The 23,241-nt window shown below is 31.6% G+C and overlaps 4 protein-coding genes across 4 annotated transcripts; 2 read left to right on the top strand and 2 right to left on the bottom strand.

Moving 5' to 3' along the window:
• Positions 1-40: 40 nt before the first annotated feature.
• LOC17876200 (protein indeterminate-domain 13) lies at positions 41-2,585 on the bottom strand. The gene is made up of 3 exons (XM_006280475.2): positions 2,299-2,585; positions 1,750-2,149; positions 41-975 (listed from the first exon to the last, which is right to left on the bottom strand). The coding sequence occupies exons 1-3, from the start codon at positions 2,456-2,458 to the stop codon at positions 276-278; spliced, it is 1,260 nt and encodes a 419-aa protein (XP_006280537.1). The 5' UTR covers positions 2,459-2,585; the 3' UTR covers positions 41-275.
• Positions 2,586-6,528: 3,943 nt separating this feature from the next.
• On the top strand, positions 6,529-7,173 carry LOC17876796 (protein transport protein Sec61 subunit beta). Its single transcript, XM_006281528.2, has one exon. The coding sequence runs from the start codon at positions 6,682-6,684 to the stop codon at positions 7,009-7,011; it is 330 nt and encodes a 109-aa protein (XP_006281590.1). The 5' UTR covers positions 6,529-6,681; the 3' UTR covers positions 7,012-7,173.
• Positions 7,174-13,919: 6,746 nt separating this feature from the next.
• On the top strand, positions 13,920-18,295 carry LOC17875237 (auxin response factor 4). The gene is made up of 12 exons (XM_006279969.2): positions 13,920-14,761; positions 14,899-14,955; positions 15,259-15,444; positions 15,541-15,625; positions 15,709-15,799; positions 15,932-16,093; positions 16,196-16,315; positions 16,405-16,480; positions 16,582-16,747; positions 16,836-17,548; positions 17,646-17,836; positions 17,920-18,295. Exons 1-12 carry the CDS (start codon positions 14,405-14,407, stop codon positions 18,086-18,088), a joined length of 2,373 nt encoding a protein of 790 aa, XP_006280031.1. The 5' UTR covers positions 13,920-14,404; the 3' UTR covers positions 18,089-18,295.
• Positions 18,296-19,230: 935 nt separating this feature from the next.
• LOC17875948 (agamous-like MADS-box protein AGL62) lies at positions 19,231-20,567 on the bottom strand. The gene is made up of 2 exons (XM_006282232.1): positions 20,244-20,567; positions 19,231-19,779 (listed from the first exon to the last, which is right to left on the bottom strand). Exons 1-2 carry the CDS (start codon positions 20,565-20,567, stop codon positions 19,231-19,233), a joined length of 873 nt encoding a protein of 290 aa, XP_006282294.1.
• Positions 20,568-23,241: the final 2,674 nt, after the last annotated feature.

The raw sequence follows: 23,241 nt of genomic DNA, 5'->3' as shown, positions 1-23,241 counted from the left end.
ATCAATTAGTAACATATTGTTGATTAAAGATTTTGAGTACTTGTCGCTTCAGATTTTTTGTTTTTTTTGTGTATTTTTCCTAATGAAAGCCTGAAAATTCACATATCCTTAAATACAACTATAAAGACACGAACATAGAAACTGAAGCCATGCCTACGGTTGCTTCCCCGCCTACAATGGTTAATTAAGGCCAACTTGGGAATTATATCATATGGCTCACCTTCAGTGGCACGCTTGATAGGAAGTGATGGTGATAAAGTAGATCTTGTTGGTCGTCACGGCTTCCCAACACCAAGAAAGTCTCTGGTCCACTCTTCTTTCTTATTCTTCGCCTTTAAACAATCGGAGTTTGGCATCCTATTGTTGAAGATGGAGGAAGTCATTAGTCCCAAGAGGGTGCCAGTGTCGGAACGGGATGATGATCCCATTTCAGCCACCTTTTGAAGCAATGTTGTTGCCGACAATGAAGCCAGGTTCCCTGCTTCTTGATTATAAGAGAACAAGGATGCTATGTTCGCATCGCTTGAGTTTGAGCCGCTATAGATATTTCCCTTCTTGATGATCGCATTTTCTTGATTTTGGGATATTCCTTTATGGCTAATGTTTTTGTTGTTGTTCATATACCCATTGAGTAACGACTGGTGTGAACATTCCTCTTCTTGTAACTTCCATAGATTATGAACCGAATTATCAGATGTACCACGAGGTGTTGGTGGTGGCGAAAACGCAAAAGCATTGGCTCGTTGCGGGATTGGCTCGGAGTTGATGAACTTTTTTCCCAACAAGGTGGAGTGATTGTTGTTGACGTTAAGATCGGCCGTACATGTGAGTGATTGAATAAGAACTGGATTATTGGTATCAGCAACTGTGGAGATGGTCGAATTGGCGGCTAAAGGTGATGGAACTGAGAAAAATTTAGCACTTTCTTCAGCTAAGACGTCACAAAAGGATCTATGTGAGATGAAGCTATCCTTCCTGATACAGTTATAACCAAATTATACATTATTGGAATTATGTTCATATAGGTATATAATATGTGTAAGTCTTAATTAAAAAAGCAAGCTGACTATGTAAACGATATATATATATATATATATATATATATATGTGTAAAATCTTTACTAAATAAATGCAAATTGGTGTATTTAGTAACTAGTAAGGTGGAAACACAAGACTTTAGGTTATTATTAAAACATGACCACGTAATGTTCTAATCATGCAGCCTTTTTCTCCTCGATAATTGATGTCTATATAAAACTACAAACTGGAACAAGACAAAGACAAGCCATGAAATAATTAACGGTAGTGGTATCCAAACGACAAAGCTACGAGCATGATGTACTAGACTTAACGTACCCAATAACTTATAGATCTAAAGTTCGTTATTAATTTACGTGTATGAAAATGCAAAAAGGAAAGAAAAAAACACGGTTTGACTATTGATAGTACAAACAAAAGGAATCTCTTTTTATATATAGTATAACTTTTGATAACAAAGGCTGTCTCATGCTTTATGCATACATGCACCTGTTTAGGATGTCCAGTTATAGGACCCGCCGGTTTGTTTCATAAATACAAATATGTATAGATTTGCGTTTTTGTTTACGTTTATATTTTTTTTTTTTATTAAAGACAACAAATAAATATGCAAACCTAAAGATTATCGTTTTCAAAAGAGTTTGATGCAAGTTTTGGGAAATGATAATACTTCAATTCAAGACATAGAAAGACTGAAAGAGTATTAATGACCTGGAGAAGAGGGTACCACAATCACATCTAAACTCCCTGCTACCACAAATCTTGGTATGAGCTTTCCAATCGGATACCACAGCATACTTCTTGGAACACTTGTCGCATTTCCACTTCTTCTCTCCATGCTTCCTGCTAAAGTGCTTCTTGATTCCAGTGAGGTCTCCTAGGGCACGAGTTGGATCATGATGGACGCAGCTCTTCTCGGGGCATATATAAACTTTCTTCTTCACCTGATTCTTGTTTGTTCTCTGCTTCAGCTTCCATGGCAGGTTGTGGCCTCGTTTGTGAAGCTGGAGGTTCTGTTCCCTCTGAAACCCCTTGCTGCAGATTTCGCAGAAGAACCTATTGGTTGCCATGAGGGATTTTGGAGATAGAGCGATGACTTCTGCATCTGGATCTGTTTTGTCGTTGTTCATGTTGTAAGAAACAAAATTAAAACCAATAATAATCAAGAAGGAAACAAGAAAACATAAAATATCTACCCTTGGAACAAGATTATATGTATATTGATTTTAAAGAGAACAAATGAAAAATATATACACATGCCTGGATTGCCTGGGAGGTTTCTCTTTTTCTTGGGTGTGTTAGTGGAGGCATGCTTAGAATTAGGGTTAGAATTTGGGGTGATGTGCTCTTGTGGATGGACAAAGCTAGAGAACGAGAGACGGTCATCATTATGTGGAATCATCATGTCTTGATTATTCATATATATGTAAGAAGACAAAAAGAAAGAAACTCTTTAGTTTGTGTTTAAGAGTCCTCTACTTAAACAAGCAAGAATCTTAAAATAACAAAGAAGACAGAGAAAGAGAGAAAGGAGAGAAGAAAACAAGTATAAGAAATGTAATTAGTGATATCTATGTAATTATGGGTGACAGTATAGCTTTTGTGACTTATAAGAACAAAATCAAGATATTTTTCTTATGGGTTGAAAAGTGGGATATATATGATTATTCAACTTTCATTTATTTGGTCGTGGGGTAAGAAAATTACGATCTTTTATTGTTTTTGGATTTTTATGTTAAAGAGATTGCGATGGGAGAAGTTTTGATCACATGTGAAGAGTCTTGTAGGATCACACCAAAAACGAAGGCTTGCTCAGACGGAATCTCTCTCTCTCTCTTTACACACAACTGTTCTATTACAAGTCGGTCAGTGATGGACTCAAACTGGACCATATATTCTCATTCAAGTTTAACACAATTTTTTTATATAATTCTATTTGATATCTTTTTTGGTTTCGAATTTAACATTTACATTAATTAACGTTTTTCATTTTTAATATATTATTTTTCATATCGTTTTCTTAAAACTAAGGTAGGATTACCACGTCTTTATATTTTCTTAAGAAATAAAAATTTTAAATAGTATGTGGTACGTTTTCTTTTAAATCTATATGAAAGCTTATGAAGTCGACATTGTTAGACCGTCGTTTTTCTTGTTGTTGTAATATATCAATATTGATTTTTTTTTCAATCTATCTTGTATGATTGCGAGTGTGCATGAGATGTGAACAACTTTAAACCTTCAATTTGGACCTTTCTTACTATTTGAAAGTTGAGTAAACAATTAAGACCACAACATTTCTTTTCCATTAATTGAGCATCAGAGATTATCACAAAGAGGTCTCAAACCCCTTGGTTTAATTTGTTTTTTTTCGCCAAAATGTTTGTCTCTAGAAATATTCATATAAACTAGAACCAGAAAAAAGGGACAAAACCGAACAAGTATTTTGTCTCTTTGGGTGGTATAAAACCTAGATCCATTTTAGTTTATAACCATCGATCTAGTATATACTGTATGTGGGATATCTCAAAGTTCTTAATCTATATTAACATTTTTGAAGTACATTTTGGAAAATAACCTTTTATTTTGTATTATTTGCATAATAAATCCTTGCCATTTAAATAAATAACAAACTTTTAAGATAAAATTTGTAATTAAATTACACCAGAATTGCAAAATTACAAACTAACATTTATTACATTTAACAAAATTTCCTAAAATGTCTCCCTAATAAATTGAATATCTCTCCAATATCTTTATATGATCTTATTTGTTTTAAAATTTACATTATTACATAAAACATAAGTATAATAAAAATACAAAATTTTTTTCGCATATGTAGCAATTTGAATTTTTGAAAACGGACTTATATTACTCAATCGATAAAAGAAAAAACATATATGTATAACGTCCCACATCGGGTAGAAAATTTTAGACAATGGTTCGCAACCATTATAAATATGCCTAATATGAAACTTAAAATCCAAAATCTTGAATGGAAGATTACAAAAAAAAAAAGTTTTACTAAATTTTAGGGATTCCAAAATTTTAAAATCTTTATTGTTTAAAAATGAGTTTTTGGAAAACAAAAACCAAAATCTCTCTCTAAATCTATAAAACATTCAGGGTTTATATTTTACATAAATATGATTTAACGGGTTTGAGTTTTATGTTTTTCTTACGGGTTATCTTACGAGTTAAAAAAAAATAACAAATATAACTTAAATATAATTTTTTTTAGTCCTGCGAGTTATAAAAAAATATCCATTGAGTTAAGTAATAAAAATAACAATCAAAAATACAGTTACACAATCTTAAACACTAAAATGTAATAAATTAACAAATAACATAAATATATATTTTTTTGTCAAAAAAATAATTCCGCGGTGTACCGCGGGTTAAAACCTAGTTAACTCATATAATTCAATCATATAAAATCACAACGAGCACAGTGTAGGAGTTGAAAGTGAATAACGACAAGAGATACAACATATATGAATTAATATGAGTTTGCAAGATGGATGTCACGGATCGTTTTCCCCTCTAAATCTAATAATATCTAATGTGATCATGATGAAAATGTAACTTTAAATTTGATCATAATGGTGATCAAAGTTTAGCCAAATCATTTACGATCGAGTGAGACAAGTGACATCACATCATGTACTAACAGAGCACACCACTTATGTCTAACTAAAGAAGTTATAACTCATTTTTCTGCCAAATCAATGTTACTTATTTTTCTTACTTCATGATCATTATTTGCCCCCCTCAAATTATGACTTATGAGATAATAAGGAAATAAAGACAAGTAAAAACAAGCAAGATAATTATGAGATGACATCAACAACATATAAAAAAGGCATATATAAAAGAAAGATTTTGAAACGAAAATAGAAGATGAAGAAGAAAAGGGGATTGTCTTTACAGCCAACACTCAAATTTGATGGGGCAAACAAATCATCATTACATAATTACAGCACCATAAGTACATTATTAACCTCTAATTAATAATTGAATATATACATATACACCTGTAGTGGTATAGAGTTACTGAACTAATAAGCATTGTTGAATTAATGACTTATATCATAGACTTATAAACATTTTGGAAGTTTTTTTTTCTTGATCAATTTAATCTTCTTCCCTCTTTTCCTCATTATACTATGCAAAACATTGAATTAATGACTTAGAAAACACGTAACAAGAAAAAAAATGATCTTTTTTGGTATCAACGATGTGGCAAACGTAGGTGTGGATTTTATTTTAAATTAGCTATTCCTATTTTCAATGGATTTTATTTTATAAAGGATTTGGTGAAACTGAAATAGGTGTATCAAGAGTAGCCCAGCTATTTTGTTAATAGCCCATTCTGGATAGAAATTAACTGGATCAAAAGAAACCCAAATGTGAAATCCATAGTATCGAAACTAGCTTGAACAAAGCTAAAGAACGTGGAGAAGCCCCAATCTAAGAAGCTTCGATGGATTTGAATATATTTAGGATTTAGTTATGTGATCGTTCAATAACTCTATGCGCCATAAATAAATAATTGCATTTGCACTGTCATTAGAGATATTTAAAGATCACTAATGGCGATTAAATCTGCCAAACTGAGAAGCAAAACTCTTTTTTTTTTTTTTCTGTCGAAAAAAAAAAAAAAAAAAAAAAAAAAAAACTCTTTTAATACAGTAAAACTCTTTTAATACAGTAATTCTTATAAATTAACATTACCGTAAGAGCATGATTAATGGTAGACTCTTAAATCTTGATCTTAAAATTAATTTACCAATAAGTATAGAAAAATAAGAGATAAGAGTTGTATTTTTGGTTTTTGTTTTGGGATGTCATTATTGGTAGGTTTTTAATTTGTGGTTCTTAAAAAAAAAATTATGTTTAAAAAAAAAATCATGTTATTCATGTAAACGAAACAATCACCACAAACAATCGGATCAATTCTTCTAAATTGGTGTAAACCTGTTACAATCGATGGCTAAATATACAGACAAACAAGTGATTAATCATAGTTTTACAAAAAAAAAAAAAAAAAAAAACCTAAATTCCCAATTCAACGAACCCTAATTTCCCAACAGTCAATCAACATCAAATTGAACAAGCATAGAGGGATTCAGACTAGTTGTGTACGGATATGAGAGCTACAATCGGAGATCTGTCACTGATTTGCGCATCTCTTCGTCACAGATATGAGCTCCTTCGCAACAGAGAAAGAGAGAAAGAGAAGAGAAAGAGAGAAAGAGAGAAAGAGAGAGAACGTGTGATATTTTTTTTTCTTTTCTTCTTAACCCAATCAAAATTAAACATTTGTCGCCTCTTACCTCTAAGATTAACTCTTGCTTAAAAGACGTTTCTTAACATTTATCACCATTAATCATTTAATTTTAATTATATAAATCCCTAAGAAAAAGCTAAGAAACTACCATTAATCATGGTCTAAGTCCGTAATTAACAAAAGTCGTTGGAGTAGAGAGCTTTCTTACTAGGAAACTACACGTCTCTCTATTACACCAAAGTAATCGCCCCCAGATGTGACTTTATTTACTATTATACCCTTTCTTGATCACTCCATAAACCTTTTCTCTCTTGGTCTCTTTCCCTTTTGACCGTAACAACAAGTCAACAACGATGGCGAGAGGCTCTTCCCAGTCCCAACAATCAACCTCCACCGCCTCCTCAACCGCTCGGCCCGGTATGGCCGCTCCACGTGGATCCGCGGCCGCTACTGCCGGCATGCGACGCCGCAGGCTAGGCGGTGGGGGCGTGTCGTCAGGCGGAGGATCCGCGGGTGGATCAGGACCGAGCAACATGCTGAGGTTCTACACGGATGACGCTCCTGGCTTGAAGATCTCACCGACCGTTGTTCTGATCATGAGTCTCTGTTTCATCGGCTTCGTCACCGCTCTTCACGTCTTTGGAAAACTCTACCTCCACAAATCCGGATCCCAAGCTTCTTAGATCCCGATCTTGATCTTGATCTTGATCTTCTCTTTTGCATGTTCAATCAGTGTTGTTTCTTTAGACTTCTCTCTTTTTATTCTGTTTCGATGAGATCTATGTAAATCGCTCTAAACTTTGAATAAAACATGTTTAAGGTTCATATATATGCACCTATTAGTATTTGTTCAGGTTCAAGAATTAAACAAGAATTTGGTTTTTTTTGTCCATTTAATAATACAATCGATCAACTCCTGCACAAATCGTACAGAGTAGAAGACACAAAACATGTCTCTACTACAAGCCAAACTTGTATATATATCTTTTGAAATTTCCTTGTGAGGCCAAGAGAGCAATAACGTTGAACACACTTATAGTATTGTTTCATGTTACAAATACAGTTGCCTTTTATAGAAATAATCAATCAATCATCATAATTACATAAATAAATCCAATAGGAAGACTTGGAAACAAGTTTCTATTAACCCGGCAGAAGCATAAAAAGAAACATACCTTATATATATATATAAGTTACTTAATAGCTTCGGTAAGTTTGGATGACAGAAGATGATGGTAAACTATCGTCCCAGCTCTAATGAAAAGCAAGAGTGTGGAAGGCTATTGTAGCTGGAAATATATAGCTAGACTTTGTTGTGATTTGCGCAACTTTTTTTTCTACGAGATTTGTAGTGAGCTTTCAGATTTCATAGCTAATTAGCTATATATATATGCTGTGATATTGGGATTAGTGTCCGCTGCGCATGGTCATATGCAATGACATTTTTTAGAATGCTATCTCAGAGGCTTCATCCGCACGGGAACTCGACATCACTAAGATACCGTTCTTAAATGCCACATGCAACGAATACTCGTCACTCGTCAATCATCACGAACCTTCTTTAATTTGTGATGAGGGAGATGGAAAGCAAGCTAAGGACTCCACCCGTTAAATCCTGGCGGTGAACTTCTTCTTGTCTTGACGCAAATTCAAGAAATCAAATGCCTGAAACAAGAAACGATTAACTAAGAACCGCTGATGAGAAAACTCTTCTGAAGCCTTTTTCAAAATAGGTTAAAATGATCATCTTAGTTCTCGTCTTGTCAAGACATAATACCACAAGGAAGAAAACTACGTCGTACAAACAAAACATTGTTATAACAAAAGACTGCAACTTGCGAATGACATATTATCCGACAATATACGATGCAAACATTGTTTTATGTTTAATAATATATACTCATGACTTAGTAAAATGATCTGCGCGCATGCATGCATGAATTAAAAAAAAAGTCATGTTATGAGTAATAGATGAACCTTTCAGCTGGTCCGTCGTATGTAAAATTCTATGTTATGAGACTATGAGTGATACATAAATTCTGACACGTACCCCTCAGCATGTGAAATTTAATTGAAACAAAAAAATCAAAATAATCGTCTGAGTATACCATTCTATATGAACCGTGTCGAATGGACCAAACAAGCATTTATGAGATCGAACTGAATGGTCCAAGCCATCAAACATACGGTAAGATAAGGCAGTAATTGAAACAGCATGCCCTATGGGAAATTTGAATCACTCCCAAGCCCCCAATCTAAATTCATACACAACACCCTCCCTATGTAATTTTATGTGTGATTAAGCACACTTTTGGTAAAATATTAATTGAAAGAAAAATTACAAATCAGTACAACTTCATGCATGGTTTAAGCTTTGTAGATGATGGGGTCAAACTAGAAGAGGGAAATCTGAAAAGCAAACGTATATAAAAAGTGTTAATATTAAAGGCAACGACATGTTGGAATTAACGAGACAAAAGAGGATGAAAAAACCCAAATTCCATAATTCTATATCAACGAGATAATTGTACCCTAACAGCGATGGTCATAGCCATTGTAATGATAATACGACGACATCAACTATGTTCAACTCCAAATCAAAATAGGAATTGGTTTCTGATCTATGCATGCAATCTAACTTGCCAAAATAAATTCATCGTTAACAGGAAAGATATCTAACGATGATGATGCAATATATATAATTTACTTATACTTATGAGATGGTTCGCAATGAGGGATATTTGAGAATAGAGTTTGGTTTGGCCATGTATGACTTTAAAGATTTAAGCTTTTTTGGTCTGTTTTTTTCACCTTTAAGTAAAAAAATAATATGTAGTAGAGAGAACTAAAAATAGGAGCCAACTTTAAATTGTAGGCTCCAATATATTTTGACAAAGAGCTTTCTCCTTATGGGATACCATTTGTCTCTACAATTCTCTTTTTTTTTTCGATGGGTCCTCTCTTTTCTTATCACATGCAAGTTGTATGATATATATATATATATACAATATGAATTCTAATAAGCAAAGCTGTGTTTTGTGATCGATTCAACTCTAATCTTATGGTAAAATAAATGGTCAGCATTATATATATATGCATGGGTCGGTAGAGCAAGGTAAATCAAAGTATTCCAATTCCAACACCGATCGAATTAAATATATTATATATGTCCACAAGGATACATATACAAACTAACTAATTAATCAGCTCTGATCATGTAAAGTGAAATCTACATTTTACAAACGGTAAAAATTTAGATATATCTGTAGTGTGGTTATTGCAATTAAATACAAACATGTAAAAAAGGAAAAGGTAAATAGTATTTAGGGTTTTATTATAAAATAAAATAAAGAGAGAGGGAGAGAGAGAGAGAGAGAGAGAGGAGAGTTCATGTCTTTAATCGAATTGATACAGACACTTGTGACTTTAATAAAGTCATTGGCGTTGCTTTGTCGTTTTCTCGCGACAATTTTTTTGTTTGACACGACCTCTCCTAATTATCCCACCTCTGTCTTTTTCCCCCTTTCTTTTTTTTTTCTTAAAAAAAGAAATTATTTTGTTTCTCTGCCAAAACATAAAACTTTTTTTTTCTTCTTCTATCTCTAATAAAAAAAAACTCTATTTGTGGCACCAAAATAATCTTTAATTTATAAAATTTATTATTAAAAAAATTATATGCATTATTTATTTATTTTTGAGAAAGGCTTTACTATATGCATTACTAATCACAGATACTCCAAAAGTTTTTGATACATGGCGCAATGACGTAAACTATAAATAATATATATATATCTATATATAGATATATATATATATATATATAAGTACAAATATATGGCAACAAATTTGTGGTAATAAGGACCCTGAATCTTTGAGATGGAAATATATAATTTTCTTCTTTCTAAATATAGTACTAAATTCAATCGACTTGGTCAAAAGAGTTATAATCAACATGCATGCAACGAATTGTAGCTATCAGTTCAAAAATGAAAATTGATAAATTGGTATCGAAAGTTATCTCTGCATGAAACTGAAATTTCAACAAAATAAAGGGATATAGACATCCTAATTTTGAAAGTTTATAGAGCTTTTTTCATTATTAATGAATCGTTTCTTTGATGATATTGAGAAAAGAACAAAACAGGATAGAGCGTGATGGCTGATAACGTAAAATAGAGCGATGTAAAAGACTAGACCGATATAATTAAGGATATATGAACATATAACCCAAGTTTACTTTGAGTGGGATGGTCATAGCATCCAAGTAATGGATCTTACTTTGGGCAGTAGGAAATCACACAACTCACATACAAGTTTATGTTTATATAGATAATTTTCGAACCACTAATATTTTCCGAACGTTTATGTGTGTTTTATTGTGACAAATTTTATGTGGCTTAGCTATAAAAAGTATTCAAACAATGGTTCTAAAAGTTGCAAAAAAAAAAAAAGATATTTTTAGTAAATATCATTTTTTTGTTTAGGAAAGAAACATGGAAAAAGGATACGATCCATTCATTATATAAATACTAATTAAAAAGATAATCTTTGACTTAAAAGTGATGATCAGGAGACAAAAGAATATGGTAATCGTGAAGAGAGATTACACGTTTCGAGTTGTGGAGCAATATCAGAATAAACAAGATATATTTCTTCTAATCAGAATTGATTAATAATAATTAAGTACTTGAAGAAGAAAAAAGAGAGAATATTTGAAGCTAGTTTTAGAAGTGAGTTTTAAGTTGCATATATATGAAAAAAAAAAAGACAAGTTGGGTGTTAAAGGAGGAGGGGGATGGTCTTTGTTAGTTGTTGGGACTCACTCATTCTTTCTCCCTCTCCCATCCCATCATCATCCGATCCTCTTTGTTTTTGTTTTTCTTTCTCCTCTCCAATGAAATTTATCAACGCTAGATAGCTATTCTTTATATATGATCCATCATAATAAATGTTTTAAGTAAAATAATTGTTTTTCCTTTCTTCTTCTTCTTTATCATAATAGGATTGTTTAAGAGTGAAAACAAGTAAGTTGCTCAGATATATATGTGAAAAGAATAGTCAATCTTCTTTTTAATGTTGTGGCTAAAAAATAGTTCTGTCGTCATATAGTAAACTGATCATGCTATGATATTAAGTTAAAGCGACACATGAATTCAAACATGATAACTCTTACAAAGAAAAAAAAACATATATTATATTATATATATGATTAATAAATAATACTTTGATCATGTTTTATGAATTAATAGCAAAACTATAAAAGAGCAACTTAACCATGTTATGTTTGAAGAACGATGTGCCACCATCAAATATATTTATCTATACTGTATTTAGTTATTTAGTAAATCCCGTTTTGAAGATATTAGTAGATTTTACCGTATGAGTCGGTGTGGTTATTGAATATAAATTTTTATTACAGTCTAGCCATGCTGATATGATTTTTTTTTAATTAAGCAATAGTACTATATAATCTATCTTAACATTTTTGAAGTACATTTTGTACTAAAATCTATTTTGGCTTATAACCTTTTATTTTGTAATATTTGCATAATTAAACTCTTGCCATTTGAATAAATAAAAAAACTTAAAAGTAAATTTTGTAATTAAATCACAAGCAAATCCCAAAATTGGAAACCAAATATTTATTACATAAAAAAATTTCCTAAAATCCCTCTCTAATAAACCGAATCTCTCTCCAATATATTTATATAATCTTATGTGTTTTAAATTTATATTATTGCATAAAATATGTTTATAATAAAAATACAAATTTTTTTCCAAACATTTTGCAATTTAAATTTTTGAAAACGGACGTAGTTAACTCAATCAATAAAGAAAAGAATATATGTATGTACAACGTCTACATAAAATATAAAATTTTAGATAATAGTTCAAAACTTTTATAAATAAGATTAATATGTTTACAACTACAAATGAGCATGAACTTTGATTTCTCAAGTATCCAAATTAAAACTTTTATTAGCTTAATCCGATTCTTTATTTAAGGAAAATAAAAATTTTAAAAAGTTTCAGAATATTATAAATTTTAATTTTTAACAAGTTTAAAATGTGATAAATATTAAAACTTTAAAAAGCTGAAAATTCTGATATTTTATTTAATTTTTATAGAATATTAAAATAATGAAAAATATTTAAACTCTACAAAAATTAAAAGTATTACTAATATTTTAACTCTACAAATATTTAAAATATAATAATATTGGACATAATATGATTGAACGGGTTTTAGTTTACATAAATATGATTATATTTTTCTGCGGGTTGTCTATATTTAAAATCTTTTACGGGTTAAGTTAAAATATAATTTTTTATTTACAACAAAATTGTCTCGCGATTTACCGCGGGTTTACCACATTTATCTATGAATTTACTTATAATACAAATTTATAAAATTATATTAAATTAAATAAAATAAACATATACAAAACTAAATTATATAAATCAATTACAAAAATGAAAAATATATTAAATTATGGACCCGTGGTGTACCACTTGGTAAATTCTAGTATACTTTAAGTTTATCAATGACAGAAAATGTTGATTTTCATATTATTTGTCTCAGAAAAAGAGAGAGTGAGAGTAAAAAAAGTGCTTTTTGTTACAAAATCGAAAGGAGCCTACTCTTCTGTCTTTAGCCGGTTGGTTGGCTCTTATCAACGCAACGCAATGCAAAAAAAAAAAAGAAGGTGATTAATAAATTTGTTTCGAATAAAAAAACACTGGAAAATAATATAATATTACCAGATGACAAAAAAAAAAAAACATAACATCAGAAAAAAGAAAGATTCCAAGGAGATACTCTGTTTCCTTCTGTAATAAGAGTTTGCTTGCAAAAGAACAAAGTTTAAATCAATTTATATTCCTCAATCCATCTATATGTTAAAGATCATCTCATTCTCACGCACCGCACGGTTTGTGATTTGTTGAATGCAAAAGAAAAGTTTACGTTGTTGTTTCGTAATGTCATAGTCCAATAGATCGATATGCATTTTCTTTGAAGTTTTTTATGGTTCATTTTGAGTGAACTTTTTGTATTAAAAAAAATGAACCATTATATGATTATGCACTTCAAGAAAAGAAAAAAAAAAACTCAACTAAAATGTCGGAATTTTATAAGAAGAAAGCATATTAATAATTTTCAATAGCTAGACGTATTTAAAACATAGGATTTATACATCCATCCATCAACTAATTTAGATAAAAAAATATTTAGACAATGAATTGAATTAGCCATTCGTTAAGGACTTAACAAAACTCTTGACATTTTCTGCTATATCAAAAAAAAAAATAACGAAAAAGGAAATAATTAGTAAAAAAAAATGTAAACTTTTTCGTGTAAACGTGTGTATATATATTGACACAAGTATATAGTGTTGTATTTATTAATTTTAATAATAAAGTCTTTAGTAGGAAACAATAAAAAATAAAAAATAAAAAGTAAAAAGAAGGAAGAAGAAGAAGAAAGAGGCGAAAGAGAGAGTGTAGGTGTGGGTTCTGTTCTGTCTTGGCTTTGTCTCCCCCGCTTATCTCTCCCTCTCTCTCTCTCTCTCTCTCTCTCTCTCTCTCTCTCTCTCTCTTTCTCTCTCCACTATATTGTTTTTTTTTTTGCTTTTTTGCTAAATTTTATTCTTATAATAATTTCGTTTTTCCAATCTGCAAAAATTTATCTATGTCTGTTCCTTCTGCTCCCTCTTCTCAGTACCTGCAAATGGAGGAAGAAGAATCATACTTTGAAACCCTTGTTCTCATTTGATTCCCCTCCTTCCTCTTCCTCTCTCTCCTCTCTCTCCTCTCTCTCTCTCTCTCTCTCTTCTCTCTTTTTCTCTGATTCGTGTGATTCCACACTTATTATTCCTCATCTCCTCTCCCGTTAGCTGTTTTGTTAAATTTTACTTGAAAAGGAGAGGAACTGTGTCACTTCAAGCTATAATTTTTCAAAACTTTCCTTTTAATGGGTTTACTTGTTTTGTTGTAATCTGATTAAATATAGAAACTTTTGGTTTGTGCTTTTTTTCTTGTCTCCTTGCTCTCCTCTAAGAAGCTTTTTTTTTTTCAATGGAATTTGACTTGAATACTGAGATTGCGGAGGTGGAGGAAGAGGAGAATGATGATGTAGGAGTAAGGATTGACAAGGCTAGGCTTGGGATTTCACCGTCATCTTCTTCTTCATGCTCTTCCGGATCATCATCGTCATCCTCTTCCACAGGCTCTGCCTCTTCCATATACTCTGAGCTGTGGCATGCTTGTGCGGGTCCTCTCACTTCTCTTCCCATCAAAGGCAATGTAGTTGTGTATTTCCCACAAGGTCATTTGGAGCAAGATGCTATGGTTTCTTTTCCATCTCCTCTTGAAATCCCCAAATTTGACCTTAATCCCCAAATCTTCTGCAGGGTGGTTAATGTCCAATTGCTTGTAAGTCTGTCTGTATCACTATCATATTAAAAAAAAAAATCATTCCTTTTGTGTTCTCTTTGCTATTCTTGAACAAGTTCTGTTTTTTCTAATTGTGGTAATTGTTTGCAACTTTGGTTCCTACTTTGGGGGAAAAGGCTAATAAGGAAACGGATGAGGTCTACACTCAAGTCACTCTGCTTCCACTGCAAGAGGTACTCTTGTTACTCTACTGTTAGGTTCTTTTACAATTCAATTTTCATGTTTGGAAGGAGCAAATTCATAGATTTTGTAGAAAACATTCTTTCTTATTAATCTGACAGTGTAATTCCAGATTATTTGTGAAGTTTGTGATGCTACTGTAAAAGAGATAGTGAATCATTTTGTTTCTCCTCTTAGTGACTCGAGCCTATTATTTGTTTAAGAGGACCATAGAGAATTGAAGAATAGTGTTCTTTTCTTTGCTTTTATAATCTCAGTGACGTTAATATGTTGAAGATACTTCTTGATTTCTATAGTTTTCCATGCTAAACCCGGAGGGGAAAGAGGTCAGGGAGTTAGGAGGGGACGAAGAGCGGAACGGAAGCTCAACCGTTAAACGAACGCCTCATATGTTCTGTAAAACCTTGACAGCTTCAGATACAAGCACACATGGAGGCTTCTCTGTACCTAGAAGAGCTGCTGAAGATTGTTTCGCTCCTCTTGTATGGTTCTCTATATCTCATTTCCTTCATATTTTAAGAGGAGAGGTTTGATCTTCTTGTTATTAGCCTTATTTTCAAATTTTTCACGGTGGTTAGGATTACAAACAACAAAGGCCATCTCAAGAACTCATTGCAAAGGACCTCCATGGAGTAGAGTGGAAGTTTCGCCATATCTATAGAGGTGGCTCGGTTTGAGTTTGCTGTTAATCATTTCTTTCCTTTTTTTTCAATGATCTCTAAATGTTCAGTTCTATTTCTATATAGGTCAACCAAGGAGGCATCTACTCACCACTGGTTGGAGTATATTCGTCAGTCAAAAGAATCTCGTCTCTGGTGATGCGGTTCTCTTTCTGAGGTAAGCATAAGATATCAATTTACCATATACGACGAAGAATGGGGTAGAATGGTGGTGTTTTCCTCTGCTTTTAGTGGTTTGAAGTTCTTGAACCAAAGATGTTACATTCATAACTAACATATGTGTTTATAGAGACGAAGATGGAGAGCTGAGATTAGGAATCAGAAGAGCAGCACGGCCAAGAAATGGACTTCCTGATTCAGTCATTGAGAAGAATTCATGCTCAAACATCCTGTCTCCTGTGGCCAATGCTGTATCTACAAAAAGCATGTTTCATGTGTTTTATAGTCCACGGTAAACATAAAATAAAAACTGCCATAAGTTATGACTCTTAACTAGCTTCAGTAGGATAACAGAAGAACTATAATATTGATTCATGTGTTCATTCATATACAGTGCAACGCATGCAGAGTTTGTGATTCCTTATGAGAAGTATGTAACTACCATCAGGAATCCCGTTTGCATAGGCACAAGATTCAGAATGCGATTTGAAATGGACGATTCTCCTGAGAGAAGGTTTTTGTTGCTTTCTTGCTTCTCTTTCTTTCTGTTGTAACCTCTGCTAATTTTCTTGGAAGAGAATCTAAATTCGATCTTTCTTGCAGATGTGCTGGTGTAGTGACTGGAGTCTGTGACTTGGACCCGTATAGGTGGCCAAACTCTAAATGGAGGTGCTTTTTGGTGCGTCTTCTCTCATCTATTTGGAACATCTGTCAGTTAGCGTTTAGAATACTTTTCATTTTCAAGGATGGATAGTTAATCTTTCATATTTTTTTTGGCAGGTGAGGTGGGATGAGTCTTTTGTGAGCGATCACCAAGAAAGAGTTTCACCTTGGGAGATTGATCCCTCGGTTTCTCTCCCACACTTGAGTATTCAGTCATCTCCAAGGCCTAAAAGGCCATGGGCAGGTGTACTGGATACTACTCCACCTAGAAAACCCATAACCGGTATATTAAATACTCCTCTCTCTTTTTGGAGCAAATAGTTCTCAACTGTCTTCAGTATATTATTGACTATCGTTCTTGGTTGCTGCAGAAAGGGGTGGTTTTTTGGACTTTGAGGAGTCGGTTAGACCCTCTAAGGTCTTGCAAGGTCAAGAAAATATAGGTTCTGCATCACCCTCTCAAGGGTTTGATGTTTTGAACCGCCGGATCCTGGATTTTGCGATGCAGTCTCATGCAAATCCAGTTCTTTTGTCTAGTAGAGTGAAGGATCGATTTGGTGAGTTTGTGGATGCTACGGCTATAGACCCTGCCTGTTCAGGCGTTATGGACCTGGATAGGTTTCCAAGGGTCTTGCAAGGTCAAGAAATTTGCTCGCTTAAGTCATTCCCGCAATTTGCTGGTTTCACTCCAGCTGCTACTTCAGGAAAGCCTACTCTTGGATATACCGATCCCTTTGCTCGTCAAGCCAATAAGTCAAGTTTCTATCCACTAGCTTTACATGGGATTAGGAGCACTCATGTTCCATATCAGAATCCATACAATGCGGGAAACCAATCCTCGGGCCGCCCTTCTCGTGCAATAAACTTTGGTGAAGAGACTAGAAAGTCTGATGCACTAAATGAAAGTGGTCTACCGAATAATGTTACAGCTGATTTGCCATTCAAGATTGATATGATGGGGAAACAAAAAGGTGGGGAATTTAATATGAATGTTTCATCAGGATGTAAGCTTTTCGGATTCTCCTTACCTGTGGAGACACCTACACCTAACCCACAAGGCTCGAGCAAAAGGATCTGCACAAAGGTAAAAAAATTTCGCTATAAAAATCTCTTTGGCTTGTTGAAGCTGCATTGATAGATGTCTCTTCTAATCAATTCTTGTGTTGAAATGTTATCAAAAGGTTCACAAGCAAGGAAGCCAAGTGGGGAGAGCTATTGATTTATCCCGTCTAAACGGGTATGATGATCTCCTTACAGAGCTTGAACGGTTGTTCAACATGGAAGGGCTTCTCAGGGATCCTGAAAAAGGATGGAGGATCTTATATACTGATAGTGAGAACGATATGATGGTCGTTGGCGATGATCCATGGCAGTAAGTTCTTAAGACCTATCTTCTAAAGCGACGCAACCGCAACTTGTTTGCTGCTTAACTAATTGGCTCTTTGCTATGGCCAGTGATTTCTGCAATGTGGTGTGGAAGATACACTTGTACACGAAAGAGGAGGTGGAGAATGCAAATGATGATAACAAGAGTTGTTTAGAACAAGCTGCTCTAATGATGGAAGCATCAAAGTCATCTTCTGTGAGCCAGCCTGATTCTTCTCCTACAGTCACTAGGGTTTGATTATAAACAACCCACAAAGAAGTTTATTTCCTTTTGCTCTTTTAAGTGTGTTTTGCTGACAATAGACATGAACGAAGTTTGAATCTGTCTCCGTCTTTGTTTGTGTTATACTTATTGTCTCTATGGTTTCGGACCGTTTTACTCTAAAAGATTTCTGAGTTTTATATTTGCGGTTTTGAATTTGCGAGTAAAGCGTGGTGCATTGGATTTTAAGGTTTTTTTTTATTTTAAAAAAAAGAGCAATATACTTCTTTCTTTTGAAATTTTCATAACAACTTATGATGATTTTTTTCATGAATGAATTCTTTCCGTGATTTATTTGAATTGATTGATGTAGTTTGATGATATTTTAGTTTTCTTAAGAAAAAGAAATATTATAGCAAATGGTACAAATTAAATAAAATCATGTGACATTTTTTTTTTCAAAAGTAAGTTAATATCAATCTATTATATTTTCAATAACTTTTGATTTTGCTATATTGTTTCAATGAAATCAATTTTATTCTATTTTTTCCTATATCAGAATTATTATCTGTTTTGAAAAAAAATTCCTTATAATTTTTAAGAATATTTCATAAAAAATAAAAGGAAAAGAATAGGAAAAAAAAGAGGAAAAATAAGAATATCTATCATTATAAGGAATGAAATAATAGGAAAGAATAATGTAATGTTGTCATTTTATTTGTTACAATGTACCAAAATATGTGAGATGTATTCTACCAAAAATAAAATTTGTGAGATGAGATGTATGTACATTACCTTTTCGTTGATAAAATACTGCACTTAGAAATTTTCATTATGCTTTTTTGCAAGATTTGTTTTTTCTTTTTATTTTTTGAGTGAAATTGCAAATTTATTTCTAAGTAGATATGTACAGGACTGATTATAGTTACAATGATTTTGTTTTAAGGATCAATAATTACACAAAAATGCATAAGTTAAGAGGCGTAATGCATTCCGAAAGAAAAATGACATAAATGATTCCAACATTAATTTATTTAGAATTTAACAACAACATAATTCTGGAGAAACAACATAATTCAAGAAGGAAAACAACAACAATGCAACAAGGCAACATAACAAGAAAAATAAACGATAACCTAAAAACACGCTTTTAAATTGGATCACATAACAAAGGATAATTAGTAACCAGACCTAGAGTGTGGAGGATGAGGATGAGGATGACCCTGAGGTCCTTGGCCATGATGATATTCATATTCAGAGATGTTTTCTCTCTTAAAACTCTGGTTCTGGTTCAGATTATTATACTCTGGTCGGTAGTTCATGTTGTATTCTGAAACAAAGCTTTCACCATGAGTATTGTATCCAAACGGCAATGCATGACTAGGGTGCATCGAGTTCTGGCTGTAGTTGAAAGCATTGATGTCCACCATTCTTCTTTGACTAAACATGTCCATATCAGGGTTGATACGACTCCCATCGTCCATCCCAAAAGCAGCATTACTAGAGCTTCCGACGTAGTAGTTTGGGACATTTGCCTGAAAAAATTTGGAAGCTTCATGTGTAACAATTTTCTTCAAATTCTCAAGGTTACCTTTGAATCCTCTGAGTTGATTAAAAGCAAGTTCTTCAATGGGATCTTCCCACCAATGCCCTAGGGCTTTAGTGGTTTCTCTTATTTTCTTTAGCTCCTCGGTCTTCTTTTTCTCAGCTTCGAGCTGGCTTAACAGCTGCAAATATATATCAACTGGTGTTATTATCCCACTCCAAAAGTAGTTTTTCCAAAGTTTTAAATTGGATTACGTACCCACACGAACAAGCTAGATGCCTAAGATATATATATTCAATTCAATATGCTATGGTTTTGTGCAAAGAGACTATCTACATACAAAAACTTCTTACTTAACAAAAAACGATATATAACTATTTTATGTGGATTAAAATCAAAATATATAAAATTAAAATTAAAATATGGAACACGATATATAATCATTTTATGTGGATTAAAATCAAAATTTATAAAATGAAAATAAAAATATGGAACAAGATATATAATAATTTTATGTGGATTAAAATCAAAATTTATAAAATTAAAATTAACTTCCCACTTGTCATGTGAAATAAAAATTGTATACAAAACACGCAAAAGAAAAAACAATTGCACATTAAAAAAAAAAAAAAAAAAAAGAATTACCTGGGTAAGATGGATATTCAAATCCTGAACAACAGAGTTCCTATGGACTTCGCTAAGTTGCATGTTGTTGTGCTGGTGAGGAGGCTGGGGGTTATTGTTCAAGAATCGATCAATAACAGATTCAACATTTGGATGGCCAAAAGAAAACACTTTTCGACCAGGTGAGAACACAATTATGGCGATTTCTGCACCACAAAGTGTGCAAAGCTCACTAGCCTTCTTGAAAAGTCCAGATCTTCTTTTCGAAAATGTAACTTGAAGGTTACTTTCATTTTTCATTTTCACCATCTCTATCTTTTGGCGACCTTTGCTTTTTTTCACCATTTTTTTTTCTTTTTTTTCTTTTTCTTTTGTGATATTTGAGAAGATAAATTATAGATTGGTGTTTTCAGCATGAAAATGTTCAACTATTTATAATAGGGTATTACTGAATCAAGATTAATTTTAAGAGCAAAATTCAATATTGGTTTCTTATAATTTATATTTGAATTTCTGTAATACCATTTTTGCAACATTTCATAATCTTCATATTCAGTCAATATAAGGTATGCAATTTAAATTTATTTGACTATTATATTGTCATTTCATTTGTACAATGAATCAAAATCTGCCAGAAAGATGCACCTTTAATTTGTTGTGATCTTTACATATCTAATAAAAACTCTATTAGAAAAATAGAGATTTAGCAACACAAATATAGGAAAAGATTATTCCAAAAAATAAATTTTTTTTTGACATGTTAGTGACAGAATCTGAAATCAAATATGGGTACTCTATGATACACAAACTTTCACAAATTATTGAAAACATTAAACTATAAAATTAATGTACTAATGACATGTTTTCATATTCATGCGATTTTAATCACTATCATGATCTAAAGTATGACATGTTTTCTCTCGCTATTGGCAGTTGATTTGTTATCAATAACAAAAATTTGGACGACGAAATAGTTATATGATTTTCTTGACAGTTGTTATAACAAATATATTACGTTACATTATTAATACATTCATAATCGTTGAACAATTTTTTACGTTATTATTGATTGATTTGTAATATATAATTAAGATATATATTATGAAATGTTTATGTGATTCTAGTTGTTATAACTAGGCCACCCCTTGGATGGATTTAAGATTGAGTCAGACATGACTATGTACATTTTATCGTATTTCATATAGATATTTGTATATATATAATAATAATAATAATATATATACGAAGAAAACCTTAATAAGATGTAATTATCATCCAAAATAGTATATTTTGTTTTGTTTCAAGAGAGTAGATTTAAAAAAATAGATTTAATTAAAAACATTCAACAAATTATTTATAGGATGAAATGAGTTTCTAAATTTTTCGCTAAATATGTTCCTTTGTGAATATAGAAAACTTAGTTATTTGTGTTAATTACAAAAAGTAAAATTGTCAAAACGGATACCATGAGATTAAACGGTATAATCGGGAGTTTTAAGATCAATTATTTTGTTTGGGGCGTTATATAGAATATGGTGACCATGCCAAATACGTTATTAGTTCTAATATACTAATAACATAAATATGCCGTTACATTAGACACTATTTAAAAAACACGTGTTTTATCACTATTGGCTACATATCCGTTCATGTTAATGACATATTTTAATAATGATGAAATGGAGGCATCTTATTTTCATTGATATTTATAACCCTCCAATCTCAGATGGATTCATGAAGGAAAAAATGAATGAATAAAACACAATAAAAATAAATTTCGGTTTATATCCAGAAAATTAATTATGTAGTAATTAATATAATACGATCCAACTTATTTATGTAGAATGTAAATGTCATCCAAAAAAGTAAAATAGTAGTTGTATAAGATAATATTTGTAAAAGTTTTTTTGATATTTTTATAGGGTGCATGGTTATAAATTACTCTCTCCATTCCTAAAAGATATTTTTCTAAGAAAAAAAATGTTTTAAAAAGATAACTGTTTTAAGTTATCACTTATCAATGCATTATTAATTAAAATTTATAAATTTCAAGGTAAGTAACTAAATAATCTTGGTTTAGAGTTTTAAAAACCCGTGAATCACAAAAAATGATATAATTATCATCAACTTTATATGTTTTTTTCTAAATATGTGTAAAAAAACTAGAAAAATATCAATTAGGAATGGATGGAGTATGTATAAAGTCAGTGTTTTTCTAAAGACTCTTATCATAGTAATAAACTTAGTACCCGCCAAGTCCCTAGATCTTCAAATAATTTTGTAAAATTCAATATTTATTATTAGTTCAAAGTTTTATCAAATGGGTTTTACTAACTTATGCTTTAGATAGTGATATCTTTTAAAAAAAAAAATAAGAAGTAGAAATATGATAGTAAGATAATTATTAATATAATAAAATAATAAATAGATATGAATTTCTTTTTGGAAATACGTGATTGGACTATATATATATATATATATCTTAAAATTCTTGTTCATGAAACTCTTTGACTAGGTAATAAATACCTGACTATTTCAAATTGATTAAGGATTTTAGGAAATATTTACAAACTTGCTCTAAAAAAAACATATTAAACTATTATATAATTAGTGATTGTTATTTTGCTATAAATATATGATTAGTTTTAAGAATTTATCAAGAACATATTAACAATATATATCTCTTGAGAATCATTTTTTTCTTAGCATATACAAAATATTAGATATATATATATATATTAATTTTCTCTTAGTATATACTGTGTGTAGTATATATATGCTAAGATATTAGTCTTGTCTAATATCTGTTTTAGAAAATTGAGTCTGATATAATCCTAAAGGGGTTATACTGGCATACTAGGATTGCTTAGGTCTGATGTATTTTCTAGTGGGTCTAGTACCATCGTTGTGTTACTACCAATATTATGACAGAATAATATCTTGCAATTTTTATATTTAGAATAGATATTCCTTACTTAATAAAATATTACAATGCTAATTGAATGGTCTAATCATATTG

Source organism: Capsella rubella, unplaced genomic scaffold (assembly GCF_000375325.1).
Source record: "Capsella rubella cultivar Monte Gargano unplaced genomic scaffold, Caprub1_0 scaffold_8, whole genome shotgun sequence".
NCBI classification, from domain to species: Eukaryota; Viridiplantae; Streptophyta; class Magnoliopsida; order Brassicales; family Brassicaceae; genus Capsella; species Capsella rubella.
This window is presented reverse-complemented; position numbering and strand designations above follow the sequence as displayed.

Coding starts and splice junctions, on each gene's coding strand:
- LOC17875237 (XM_006279969.2), top strand. CDS start 14,405: ATGGAATTTGACTTGAATACTGAGATTGCGGAGGTGGAGGAAGAGGAG. Junction 14,956..15,258: donor CTCTGCTTCCACTGCAAGAG/GTACTCTTGTTA, acceptor TGATTTCTATAG/TTTTCCATGCTAAACCCGGA. Junction 15,626..15,708: donor GTTTCGCCATATCTATAGAG/GTGGCTCGGTTT, acceptor ATTTCTATATAG/GTCAACCAAGGAGGCATCTA.
- LOC17876200 (XM_006280475.2), bottom strand. CDS start 2,458: ATGAATAATCAAGACATGATGATTCCACATAATGATGACCGTCTCTCG. Junction 2,150..2,298: donor AAACCTCCCAGGCAATCCAG/GCATGTGTATAT, acceptor ACGACAAAACAG/ATCCAGATGCAGAAGTCATC. Junction 976..1,749: donor TGTGGTACCCTCTTCTCCAG/GTCATTAATACT, acceptor TAACTGTATCAG/GAAGGATAGCTTCATCTCAC.
- LOC17875948 (XM_006282232.1), bottom strand. CDS start 20,567: ATGGTGAAAAAAAGCAAAGGTCGCCAAAAGATAGAGATGGTGAAAATG. Junction 19,780..20,243: donor TGAATATCCATCTTACCCAG/GTAATTCTTTTT, acceptor ATATATTTGCAG/CTGTTAAGCCAGCTCGAAGC.
- LOC17876796 (XM_006281528.2), top strand. CDS start 6,682: ATGGCGAGAGGCTCTTCCCAGTCCCAACAATCAACCTCCACCGCCTCC.